Source organism: Diceros bicornis, chromosome 11 (genome assembly GCF_020826845.1).
Source record: "Diceros bicornis minor isolate mBicDic1 chromosome 11, mDicBic1.mat.cur, whole genome shotgun sequence".
Classification (NCBI taxonomy): domain Eukaryota; kingdom Metazoa; phylum Chordata; class Mammalia; order Perissodactyla; family Rhinocerotidae; genus Diceros; species Diceros bicornis.
This window is the reverse complement of record NC_080750.1, coordinates 8,146,251-8,159,424: the sequence shown is the minus strand read 5'-3', so window position 1 is coordinate 8,159,424 and position 13,174 is coordinate 8,146,251. Positions and strand designations below refer to the sequence as shown.

The 13,174-nt window shown below is 38.9% G+C and overlaps 1 protein-coding gene across 18 annotated transcripts in view; it reads right to left on the bottom strand.

Annotated features, from left to right (window-relative positions):
- Positions 1 to 13,174, bottom strand: part of ANK2 (ankyrin 2) — a 617,273-nt gene that overhangs the window by 62,026 nt on the left and 542,073 nt on the right. For all 18 annotated transcript variants that reach the window (XM_058549938.1, XM_058549940.1, XM_058549939.1 and 15 more), the window contains one exon: positions 5,011 to 5,155. In XM_058549938.1, the coding sequence (XP_058405921.1) occupies positions 5,011 to 5,155 (145 nt within the window). The remainder of the gene's footprint in view (positions 1 to 5,010; positions 5,156 to 13,174) is intronic.

The window sequence follows — 13,174 nt, the reverse complement described above, 5'->3', positions numbered from 1 at the left end:
GGCTGCTGTGACTAACCTTGGCCTGATCTTGAATTTGAGGATTAGAAATGTATTAAATTATTTGGGAAAAGGGTTTTTAATCTCAGCAAAAGCTTGTCTCAATTGGTGGACTGAACTGATTTTTTCTCCTGCTTTGAACCACAAAGAGAGCTAAGATTCACTTGTATGTGTTTTGTAACAGGCAGCACTAGACCGCCAGCTCTTAAATTCTATTCTCCTTGATTTCGTTTTGAATTGGGCCAAGAGAGGGAAAATAACAGAGGGGTCAACATCTTGAAATGATATATCTGTCTACAGGCTCAACCATCTTCCCCCATCAAGTTCTACTGGGCTCAGATTTGTTAATTACATAATCTCTATCCATGGCTTTAGAATTCAAAGATCCAGATTGTAACGTCACGTATTTAAAGGTGCTAGATTCATTCATTCATTCATTCATTCATTCATTTATTTATTTATTTAGTGAAGAAGATCGGCCCTGAGCTAACATCTGCCAATCCTCTTTTTTTGCTGAGAAAGACTGGCCCTGGGCTAACATCGATGCCTATCTTCCTCCACTTTATATGGGAAGCCGCCACAGCATGGCTTGCCAAGTGGTGTGTTGGTGCCCGCCCGGGATCCAAACCAGCGAACCCCGGGCTGCCGCAGTGGAGTGTGTGCACTTAACCGCTTGCGCCACCGGGCCGGCCTCTAAAGATGCTAGATTTATATGAATGAACAGCACAAAAGGAGCAAGAGGCATTGGGATGCAGGACTAGAAACGCCTGCTCATAACAGCAAGTGGGGACTCTGTCATCAGGTAGAATTGACCTTTAAATGCAGCACCGGGATAGCAGAAACAGGCCTCCAACGGGAAATGGAAATTTAGCTTGGTTGGGAGCAAAGTGAATGGTAAATAAAAGTAGTATAAATAAGACCTAGTGACATGGTTGCCACCATTGTAAATGTCTAAACTTTGAAAGAAGGCAGCCAGGTCTCAATTGCCACTGTCAGGGAGATAGATACCACAGCTGGGTAAATGTCTGTCTATTCCAGGAACGAGGTTTGAAAGAGCTCATTTCGCTGCAAATGTAAAGCCACATTTGGACTGAATGCATCAGTAATAAAGGTGGATTTTTGATATCCATCTACCTGATACCTGGGTCTATCTCTTGATTGGTTTTGAACCAAGAGGGGCAGGGAGGAGTTGGTGTTATTTTTTATCTCTTCTAAAGCCCCAACAGGAAAGAAACACAGAGGAAGAAGAAAGGAAAGAAAGAGACAAAATGACTTACAACCACAAAAAGGAGATTAAGGCAGAAAGAGAAAGATATTAGGATATGTAGACAGAGAGTGAGAGAAGCTTGAGGGACCAAGAGGGCGGGAGAACGAGTAAGTTGGAACTGTATGTCTAATACCTCTATCCTCTATGATTTTATTCTAGCTCACTCTGGTTATTGCCTTCTAAAGGTGAACTGGTTATTTAATCATTGCTTATAGTTTCTAAATGCTCTTTTTTTCTATAATGTCATAGAATCTAGTTAAATGAACTAAGCTTAGAATATTCCAACATTAGAGAAATTATTCTCTCTGAAGGAATAGTGACCAGCACAAGGGTCTGGAATAATTGAAGTCTCTGGATCAGAAATGTCCACTCTGATTTAAAACCACAACAAGTTTAAATATTTTACAAAAGAGTTGCCATTTTTTAAATTAATTCAGAAGTCATGCTCTTCAGTTAATAAATTTACAATAACACTATCCAAAGAAGTGTAGATTTTTACTTACTGTTCAGTTAAGGGACGTGCCAAAAGTTTTGTTATGGTCTTAAATTTATACTTTTTTCACTATGGTACAACTGCTTTATGGACATATATTAGGTAGTATCAAAGTCTGTAATTTCACTGGAAAGTGTAATAATTACTATCTTAGTAAGCGGCAATATTTATTAGATATTCAATTAGTGGAGTTTTCAAACCCTACTCAACAAGAGAATATCCAAAAATTTCAATGTATTTGCTTTAATATATGGAAAAGAGTCTGTGGTTCATTGTTATTTAGTGTTTTACACTGCGTTTGAATAGCATTCTTAACTTGTAAGCAATAACAAAATAAAATGGACACAAAATCCAACTAATCAGAACTTGGTTGTGTTTTTATTCAATGTACATTAAATTGTCCCTATTTTTATTCTTCTGCATCCATGTACGTTTTTTATTTTTATTTTTTGGTGAGGAAGATTGACCCTGAGCTAACGTCTATTGCCAATATTCCTCTTTTTGCTGAGGAAGATTAGCCCTGAGCTAACAGCTGTGCCCATCTTCCTCTATTTTGTATGTGGGACGCTGCGACAGCATGGCTTGATGAGCAGTGCGTAGGTCCACACCCAGGATCCAAACCTGTGGATCCCAGGCTGCTGAAGCACAGCACGCAAACTTAACCGCTACGCCACCAGGCCAGCCCCCATGTACATTTTAGGCATCAGAATCGTTTTCCTATCATTTCCAACTATACATTAGCTAATTAGGTTTCTCTTGGGGAAGCATGCTAATGTTTTATCAATGACAAGGTGAAACTGTGACCGTTAAAAAAAGTCATGCCTGGGGCATGTCACAGACTTTCATTCTAGTACTATATTCACCATTTTAGCTCAAAAGATATTCAATTTAATAAATAAAAATCCTAATTTGAGAATAAATCCATAATTCTAGAATATAAGCATCCCTCACCAACTCACACACACACACATACACATTGAGCAGTGAGCAGAGAAATGTGGATGTATCCAGGAAGGTCATGTTGTCATGCTATATAATACCTACCTGGGCATGGTACTATTGAAAGCATACCAAATAAAGAAATAATGAAAAGGAAATGGTTACCAAAAATAGGTAACGTATATTGAATTGTCTAAGCAAAATAAATAAACAAAAAACCATGAAAATGAAACACTGCCTGTAATTTTATCTTGGAGATCATGAACACATCTGGTGTTCTGGAAATGCAAGTGTGGACCTGGAGAACCAATCATGTCTTGTCAGTTTCATATCCCCTGTCCTTACATGTTGGTAAGTACTCAGCTTAAGTAGAATCATCAAATCATCAACTCCTGCTTTACAGAAAGTATTGTTCTAAATTCTTTCTCAACCTAAGTACTTTCAAAGAAAGAAAAATGATAAAATCAAGCACTATTCTTAATAAAAGAGACCATGCTGAAAACAAAGGCTTTTTGGCTGACAGTACTATGATTATTCATACATTATTATGAATTTGTATAAAGCCATAAACATTTCATTTTATTGAAATTTGGAGTCTTTTAAGAATCTCAGATTGTGAGGTCCCAATCTATCAGTGTGTCAAAATTCACAGCCCCCCCCGAGTCTCACCCACCTGAGTGGCTCCTCCTTCTGTATCCTGATCCCAAGGACCACCCTCTATCTAAGTCATTGAAGCCAAGGAGTCAACCTAATCTTCTTCCTCTTCTTCACCCACCCGGGGAAATCCATTGCCAAATCTGGCCCATTTTACCTTGTAGACATGTTCTCAATTTTTTCATTTCTCAAATTCTCCCATCACTGCTACCACCAAGGCTGGAGTTCAAGTCTTCTCTTAACAACTTCAGCTAATATTACTGCAATAATTTCTCAGATGGTTGCAACTGCCAGGGTTAGCCCTTTGACAACTCTCCTCTAAAATTCGTCCTCTAACTCACTGTTAGAGGGATCCATCCAAAATGCAAATGCGATCCCCGCTCCTTCACACTTACCCTCCAGCAACACTCCACTACTCTGTTTCTCACACACTCCATGAGCCTTTGCTCAGGATCTTATTAAGGCTTCAAATTCCCTCCCCACCATCATTACTCATCATTCCATCTCAGTTTGGGCTCATCTCCTCCAGGAGCCTGAGCCTTAGGGCTCCAGCTGCACTCTGGGGGTACCACTAGCCTAGCCTCTCTCTCACCCCATTAGACTAAGAATTTAGCATATTTTAGTCATATTTGTACCTCCAGCACCTACCACAAAGCCAGCCTAGAAAGGCACTTATTACATACACATTGAGTTGTTAAAAAAAAAAAAGAAGAAGAAAAGGTAGGAGAGGGGGCATTGGTGCTCAAGAAAAAAGCGCAAGAAAAGCTGTTTTTTGCTAATTATCCATTGAGAATCGACTACTCTTTAAGGTATTTATTTTTTAGACTCCAAATATGATGGATACAGCTCAGAATAGAGCCAAGATTAAAATTATAAATTTGAGATTACTGATTAGAGAAAGACATTACACCATATGGACAACCACATGCTTAACCTAAATTGGCAGTCATACTTTTGATGAGGTACCATAGAATGTTCTTATTCAGCTTGCCTCAAAAAATAACACCAGTTCTACTAGTTAGTAATAACCAAAAAATAACATTGATCTTATAATTCAGAATATTCTATAAACTTCTCCAGATTTGTCTATTAGAAACTTGGGGTCCTTCAGATTTTGCTCAGATGCTTTTTATGTCCAGTCTCTTGCAGGATTCTGTTGTGATTCTTTTTCATGAAAATGTCAGTTCCAGACACAGTTTCCTTCTGAATTTGTTTCTTTTTAAGCCTTCTTCACAGCATACTGTTATTCACAGAAGTTATAGCACTAACGAAAAAACCCAAGGGGACCCAAAGTGTCTATAACTGCCGCTTAACAAGGGTGCCCCTAAGGCAAAACTGTCCTTTTCATTTGCCTAGACAAAAAGTGGCAGATGATTAAATACATCATATTGAAAGGTAAAGAGCTCTTTATTTATCACGGCTCTGCTTCTTACTAGTTGTTTGACTTTTACTGTTATTTAATCTCTCTAGGCCTCAGTTTCCTGTTCTTTAAAATGGGCACTTCAAGTTGTTAGAGGATGCAGTAAGATAACATGTGAACTACTAGAGTAGTGAGCTACTTATTAAGTGCCAATAAATATGTCCACTTTTTTTATTATCATCATAAAAATGCATTGCACTCACTTCTGGCTGATAACAAGTGTAAGCTTTACATGAATACCTGTCAGAGCGTCCTCCCTCCAAGCTGTATCGCAGGTAATTCATACCATCCAGGAACTGACTGCTGGGTAGGGAGTCATCACCCAGTTCTTTTAGATCCTCAGGCCGAAGGTATTCTCCCCCATCGCCTGTCATTGTGTCATCACCTTGAAACAATCCAAGGAAGATGGAGAAAGAATTATTGGTTGAATATATTATTAACTACAAAATGATTATGACTGTGAAAAACATCAGCATCACAGCATTGACGTCACTGAACATGCACGCTAGAAGAACACAGAACACATGGAATTAAAAAGTGCTAAAACTTAGAGAAACAATGTTTGACTCATTTTCCTATTGCTTACCAAGAAGAAATAATTACCTGAATTGTAATACTTTTAATATCAGTCAATTTTCTTCACTCATTTCTTTATCATGATAGCTGGTTTATAGCTTATATTATTTAACTTAACAATTAGTATAATACATAGGCTACTTAGCTTCCATATGTAGTTTCAACAATTTTGTACATAATGTCCAACATTGACAGTCTCTTGAAGTAATTGGCAATATGCTAAGAAACATCTATTTCTCTCAAACCAATAGGAGACATATTAAATGGAGTAATACGATTTATAAGATTAATAAAATATGCACATTAGGGAAAGAACACTGGAACAAAGTGAGCAGATTGTGACATTTTAATAAACAAACTGGAATTTAAGTTTTAAACATTACAGAGCATAAAAAGTATGTTTCTTTGAAACTAGATCGCTTCCCAAAGGTGAAGTACAGGGAAAAATGTGAATTAAGTAACTAAGCCGTGGCAGAAAGAGATGACTAAGTACTGTCACCCACATCTGGAAGCCCAAATGGTAAGGGATCATTCCCTGCCTGTGAACTGGAATAGTCTGCTTTCAAAAATACAGATTTCAGGTAATTCAATAAATAATATCTTATTCACGGAAATGCTCTATATATCATTAACATGCTGGAATGGAGGAATAATACAGTTGAGAGAAAGTTTGTTGTTTTTTTTTTTGATAAGGAAAATTAGCCCTGAGCTAACATCTGTGCCCATCTTCCTCCATTTTATATGTGGGACGCCTGCCACAGCATGGCTTGATAAGTGGTGCGTAGGTCTGCACCCCCAGGATCCAAACCCACGAACCCCGAACCCTGGGCCACCAAAGCAGAGCATGCAAACTTAACCACTATGCCACTGGGCTGGCCCCAAGAAACTGTTTTTGGTGACTCTTTAGGAGCGCTAATCACACACTTTAAGCTTGATAACCTGTATAAGGAAAAACCTGAAGGAATGCACTTCATTCCTATAATGAAGGTAAGTATTAATTATTTTAATCTCATTTGTTTAACGTAACTGTTCTCAATCAACACTAGTTTATTTATAAAGATACAGCATTAGAGGGATATGTCTTCAACATTTCATTACTTCTCTATACATATGATCCTAAGAGCCCAGGTATATATCAAAAGATTATTAGTGCTCTCAATTACTTAAAGCTAAAGGTAGTATGAACAAAAGACCTTCCAGAAAATAGAGATGTAATCTATCCACCATTAGATTTTTGTCTCAAAATCCACACATTTAATATTTGACAGTTACAAGTCTCATCATTAAAATTACTTTTATTGTTCCTTCAGTGACACTATTCGATTTTTATTTAGTTTTGGCTGAGTTAGACTACATAGAATAGCAATTAAAAGTTGAGTCTTTAGAATTGGAAAGACATGGGTTCAAATTCTAATTCTGCTATTTACTGGCCAGTTAATCTTCCTAAGCCTCTGTTTCCACAACTAGAAAATGGGGATGATAATAATCGACCTCACACAGTGATTGCACAAATTAAATGTCATATAGAACGTGTAATAGAGTGCTGGACTTAATAATTGCTAGCCATTATTTTTACTAATACAAAATGGTCAAAGTGTTGACACACCAATGAAATATGAGCTAAATTTCATTTATGTAAAAATATTTTTTGAAAAAATGTATATATTATAAAGAAATAAATATAACTGTACTCTGTTTAAACACTTCATAAATCTGATACCGCTAATGAAAACATGAGTAAATTTTTTAAAATTTAGTTTGTTAAAGTGGTTGCCCCTGTCCTTGTGTATATTCTCTCCTTCAAAGTGTTCCCTCAGAAAGCAAGATGCAACGATAATAGCATTCCGTAGATAAATAACAATATAGTCAAACACAAAACACAGGATGTCGGCCAACCTGAAGAACCAAAAAGGTCAGAGGAGAGAGATCACTTTAGGATGGTGTAGTGGGTTAGATAGTGTCCCCCTCAATTTCATGTCTACTCAGGATGTGACCTCATTTGAAGATAGAGTCTCCAATAATCAAGGATATAATTAAGGTAAAGATTGAGATAAGATAAATACTAAATAAATCCAATGAGCATGTTTTCATAAGAGACAGAGAAGGACACAGAGACACAGAGGAGAATGCCATGTGACAGCAGAGGTTGGAGTGATGTATCTACAAGCCAAGGAACACCAATGATTGCTGACAGCTTGCTGACAGCCAGTAGAAGCTGGAAGAGGCAAGAAAGGATTCTTCCCCAGAGCCTTCAGAGGTTAGCATGGTCCCACTTCTAACCTCCAGAACCGTGAGAGAACAAATTTGAGCCACCAAGGCTGTGGCAATTTGTTGCGGTAGCCCTAGGAAATTCCAGTGAAGCTGGAGAAGTAATCACTGAAAAAGGAATTGGAGCTGGTCATTTGTTTGAGTGCAATTTTGATGGGCAGAGATGATAGTATTTCAGGTGAGAGGCTAGTGTGTAAGGGGTCATGGAGGGCAGCAAAAACAGCATAAATGAAAGAGTGACATGCATTACTTATTTAGAGAATACTAAGCAGAATCACTTGGCAATAGATGTTCCTGTTGGTGAGCAATGGCAAAAAGTGTGGGAGACAGCTGGTGTCTGAACATAGTGACAAGACCTAGAAGCTTAGACATTTTATTACAGGCCTTGTAGGACTTATTTTTACTTTTGTTCTACCATTTCTGCCGCTTGTATAATTGATATATCTTTACATAAGAGTGTTTGTAAGAGTCAAATAAGTTAGGAACCCCTTTTGTTTATTTCTGGGAGAAAAAAAAATTCTAAGATCAATTCTAAGAATCATTTTACCAAAACACAGGCACTGTCTGGTTTGGATATAAGCCTAAATTATTTTCACAAAAAAATATGCGAGTTTTGTTAACATTTGGGAAGACTAAGTCTACTCTAATTTATGAAAAAGTGAAGGGAATAGTTAAACGCAGGATCTGACATATAATATAAGCTGTAGTTTATGGATCCCCTGAGCAAGAGGCTAAAAAGATTATTTAAAACTCAAAAGTCTGCTTGAATACTCTCTTTCTCTATCCTCCACTCTCCTGCCCCCAACCACCCCCAACCCGCAAGAATTCAATATAGTTGAGCTTTGCTTTCCAGCATCAAATTCCTAATTCCACCCAGATTAGGGTGTCTTGTCCATCCTCAGAGTCAATTTGCCTTTGCCTTTCCTCTTGCTTCTCCTAATCTGCCAGTTCTCACCACAGTCTCCTAGCAGCCAAGATGGTTACAGGGAACAAATATAACTCAAAATAAGCTTCAATTTCTTGGTTATTAAAATTACTCAAGATTCCTTAATAAAATAGGGCCTATATTTCAAGCTTTCTGTTTTATTCCTCTCGACTTCCCCTCTCGTCATCCCTTGGTAGAGAGAAGGTTTACAAGAGTGAAGGAAAGAGGAGGGGAGAAAAAAGAAGTGCAGGAAGCCTAGCTGGAACGACTCCAGTCTGAAGAAGCAAGCAAGGCCCAGTGTCGCCGTTGTAGTTTGTAGAACACGCAAATGAAGCACAGGAACTCAGCCTTCCCCCTCTTGTGTACATAGACTCTCACTAGAAGGTAGAAAGAAAGCAATCTGAAGAGTAAATTTTAATCACATATCTCAAAGTTTGTGACTGGTGACAAGTCAAGGCACAATTTGAAAACCTCTGATTACACAGAGTTCATGAGATCTTGGATGTCCTTTACATTCTTCCCCATTTTCTGCATTTTGATGGTTTTGTTACAATGTTATCTGCATAAGAAAGCCACTACATTAAAAAAAAAAAAAAAATCCTCTCCTGGGTTCACTGTTACTAAATGTGAAGTTCAGGGTCTTATAGATACCTCTGGGGGCCTTAGGTATATATAGTCATGCCGAATAATGATATTTCAGTCAACAATGGACTGCATATACAACAGTGGTCCTGTAAGATTAGTACCATAAAGCCTAGGTGTATAGTAGGCTATACCATCTAGGTTTGTGTAAGTACACTCTGTGATGTTCGCACAATGACAAAATCGCCTAATGATGCATTCCTCAGAATGTATCCTTGTCATTAAGCAATGTATGACTGTATCCTGATGTCTTGACTATGTCTCAGAGAGAAATAGCCCAAAGAAGCAAAGTCCCTAAATACTGATATCAGTGGTCAGATCCTAACCCAATGCTGGAATTAGCTGGAAAGGCACCTGTTTGGCTACTAATCTTGCCATTGTTGTCATAAAATTTCTCTCCCAGGGCACTTGTGTATAAAGCATGCTCTTCAGTAGTACACATCAGCAGTGTGAGGTGGAAAGTAGAAATGCCTGCAGAAATTAGCAGAATATAAAATCAGTTTGGGGAAAAAAATAAAATTGCCCAAGTTGGTCCATAACTAGGAAATAATGCATCCAGCTCAAAGCTTTAAATGTTTTTAATGTGCCCCCAAAATAAGACGATCATATCCTTGCCTCCCATCTTGGTAAGCGAGGTGATATCTGCCAGTCCAAGGCTAGCCCATTCCTGCCTGTGGATCCTCATCTTCTCACATCTTCCTAGATACGTTGTCTGCTAGGCCCTTCATCTTCAACCTCTCTCCTCTGTCAGCCCTTTCCCTTCCACAGATAAAATATCCATGCTTCTGCCATCTCTGAAATACAGTAACTTCTTCCCTCAACTCTTAGTCCTTCTTTATTTCACATCAACTCCTCTTCCTTTCACAGTCAAACCTGCTAAACAGATGCTTGCTAATTTTACAAATTAACCAGTGGACAAGAGGTGATTTCTTCTTTGGAAAATTACCCTCCTGAATTTCTCTGACACAAATCTCTCCTGACCTTCTCCCTACCTCTGGAATCTTTCTTCACAGTCTCCACTCTCCTTAAATGTTGATATTTCCCATCTTACTTTTCTTTCTTTTTTTTTTTTTGGTGAAGATGAGTGGCCCTGAGCTAACACCTGTTGCCAATCTTCCTCAAGCAGAAAGAGGAAGATTGGCCCTGAGCTAACACCTGTTGCCAATATTCCTCAGGCAGAAAGAGGAAGATTGGCCCTGAGCTAACATTTGTGTGCATCTTCCTCTATTTTGTATGTGGGACGCCACCACAGCATGGCTTGATGAGTGGTGTACGTCCGCAGCACCCGGGATCCGAACCTGTGAATCCCGGGCTGCTGAAGTGGAGTGCGTCGAACTTAACCACTGCGCCACCAGGCTGGACCCTGACCTTTCTTTTTATCTGACATATTAGCATGTGTTTCTAAGACTTCAAGGACCACCTGTATACTCGCTATACACAAATCTGTGTCCGTCCCCGACCTCTCTCACAAACTCCACATTCATATTTCAATTGGCCCTTGGACTTCTGCACCTGAATTTCTTATAAGCATCTCAGATTTAGCACATCCAAAACACGACTCATCTTCTTCCCCAGCCCCCTGCCCATCTGTTTCTCTCTGCAAATTCCCCAAGTGAGCAAAATAGTACAACTGCTGCCCTACCCAAGCCAAGGAGGGAAGCAGGGAGGAAAAAAGGTCTCCTTAAAATACGATTTTGGATTAACATTTTTATCCCTTATTTGTTTGAGTCAAGTTCGATTAGACTTGGAAAGAATTTTGTATAACTCAGAGAGCTTGTGAAAGAATGGTTATACCCTAACATACTTTCTTATATCAACTGACTTATTTGATGTAAAACAAGTGAACAAAAAGCAAACCCTGTTTTCTCGCGTCATAACAAACTTAGGAATTTCCTTATTATTTCCTATACTTGGAACAACCCCTTCTCGTTCATTACCTATATACTCACTTAATAAAATTCTGACTCCCAGGTTTTAGGACTTAACTTTTTTTTGTTGTATTCTCTAGTTATTCCAATTTTGTGAAAACTTCTTCCTACTAACTGTATAGCAATGGTGTATTACTGGCTTTTTAAGTAAAGTTCATGTTTTGATATCCAGAAACCACAAGATTCCTCAGTGACAGTGGCACATTTAGCCATGACCAGCCTCTGTAGGACACAGATCTCAAGATCAGGGGAATAAATTAAGATAAAGTGGGGTGGTCACAAGGGTTCTCCATCCTGACAACCCCTCACAATCTTGACAAGAAGGAGATTCTCTGAAATGTCACTGAGCCCTCTCCCTTTCAAGCAAGTAGCTTTCCTGCTAAGAAACAGGAAAAGGACTAGACCTGAGGTGAGGAGCCCCACTAAGTGTCAAGTGTGTACAACAGAAATGAGGGTGTCAAAGGAGAAGACAGACGATGCCTCTGTACTTCATCCCGACACTCAGCCATGCTGGAGTTCTCGTGATTCTCAGTACACATCACTCCCGAGAACTAGGAAACCATCCACTTACGGATCTTTGAGAATAAGGGATACATTGGTCACATTTCTACAGGCATTCTGGTTACACAGGTGTTAGAACCCCTGAACCCCGCCTTATAACTTACAGCTGTGGAGTTGAGTCAGCAAAGACAGGGATCAGCTCATGATCCTATGAAGACGTAGACGATTACATTTACAGCTTTCTTTTAGTCTGGACAATAGAATTCTCTTAGCCATTTCTTTCTTTTCTTTCCATTTCTCTGGCATGTCGCTCCATCAGGACTTGCTTATGTCATGGCTGAGCTACCACAAGAGCCTTCATCCTGGATTTAGAGTCCATACCCACTGCTCAGTAGCTGTGTGCCATTGAAGAAGCTACTTAATGTGTTCAAGCCTTAGTCTCTCCACCTTCAGGTAAGCCTTTCCTCACCTGAACAAAGATGAGGGAAATCCATAGCCTATCTCATATGGATCTATCGGGATTAAATGAGGCAATGCATCTAGCATTGTAGATGTTTAGTAAATGCTTTTTCTTCCCTCAGATATCTGCTTCCTTCTAAGATCTCCCTAATATACTCCTTCAGTATACCACTGCCGGTTTCATCTTTGTAAGAAACAATGTAACCGTTTCAATCATTAATGGCAATCTTTAATGTATCCTAATTTCCCAGACCTTTTTTTTCAGTTAAGAATTCAAACATTCCACAATGGAGCCCAGTATGTTTTAATGAATCAGCCAAACTGAACGACTGGATTATTTTGCCACACTGTGTCTCTCTCTTGCACTTTCCCATCTCAGGATCTTCCCAGACTGTTCCTTCTCCACTCCCTAAAACCTGTGCCGCTCTCCTGTTAATCTCTAACCTTTCAGCAAGTCCATCGCACTGTGCTGATCTCTCCCTCTCCTGACCTTCCAGGCAGATATGAAGAGCGGATGACATAGTGCCTTCAGTTATACTTCACTTAATGCATACATTATCTCTCCATATATGTTTCTTGAAGGCATGCCCGAGGTTCACCTTTCATTTCCCCGTGGTACCAGTTAGAGAACTTTACACACAATAACACAGCTTTCACTCTCTGTTGATTGGATTCATGGTGGATAATGCTAATTGCTTTACTATAGCAAGTTAGCCTGAAGGGACATCTATACTTGGCTTGAATATGCTTTTAAGTATTGATACACATACTACCACTAAAACAGTAGGGCTGTAAAGAAAACACAGATTGGCTAATACCTTCCAAACACATGCGGCTGCACTCTGTCCATACGAGTGAGAGAGTAGGTTCCATGAAAACATATTAACGACACAAAACATTAAAGGTTGGCAATGTCAACCAGCCAAATCCCTTTATACTAATTCTTTGCACTAAAAGTTACTTCACAATACTCAAATATATCCTCTACATAAAAATTACTCAACTTGAACTTCTTTCTGGGAAAAAAAATGTTAAGTTTTTGGCAATATCTAAAGATGGAAAAATTCTCTCACCACAAAATTCTTGATTATTAGCAAATATGCCT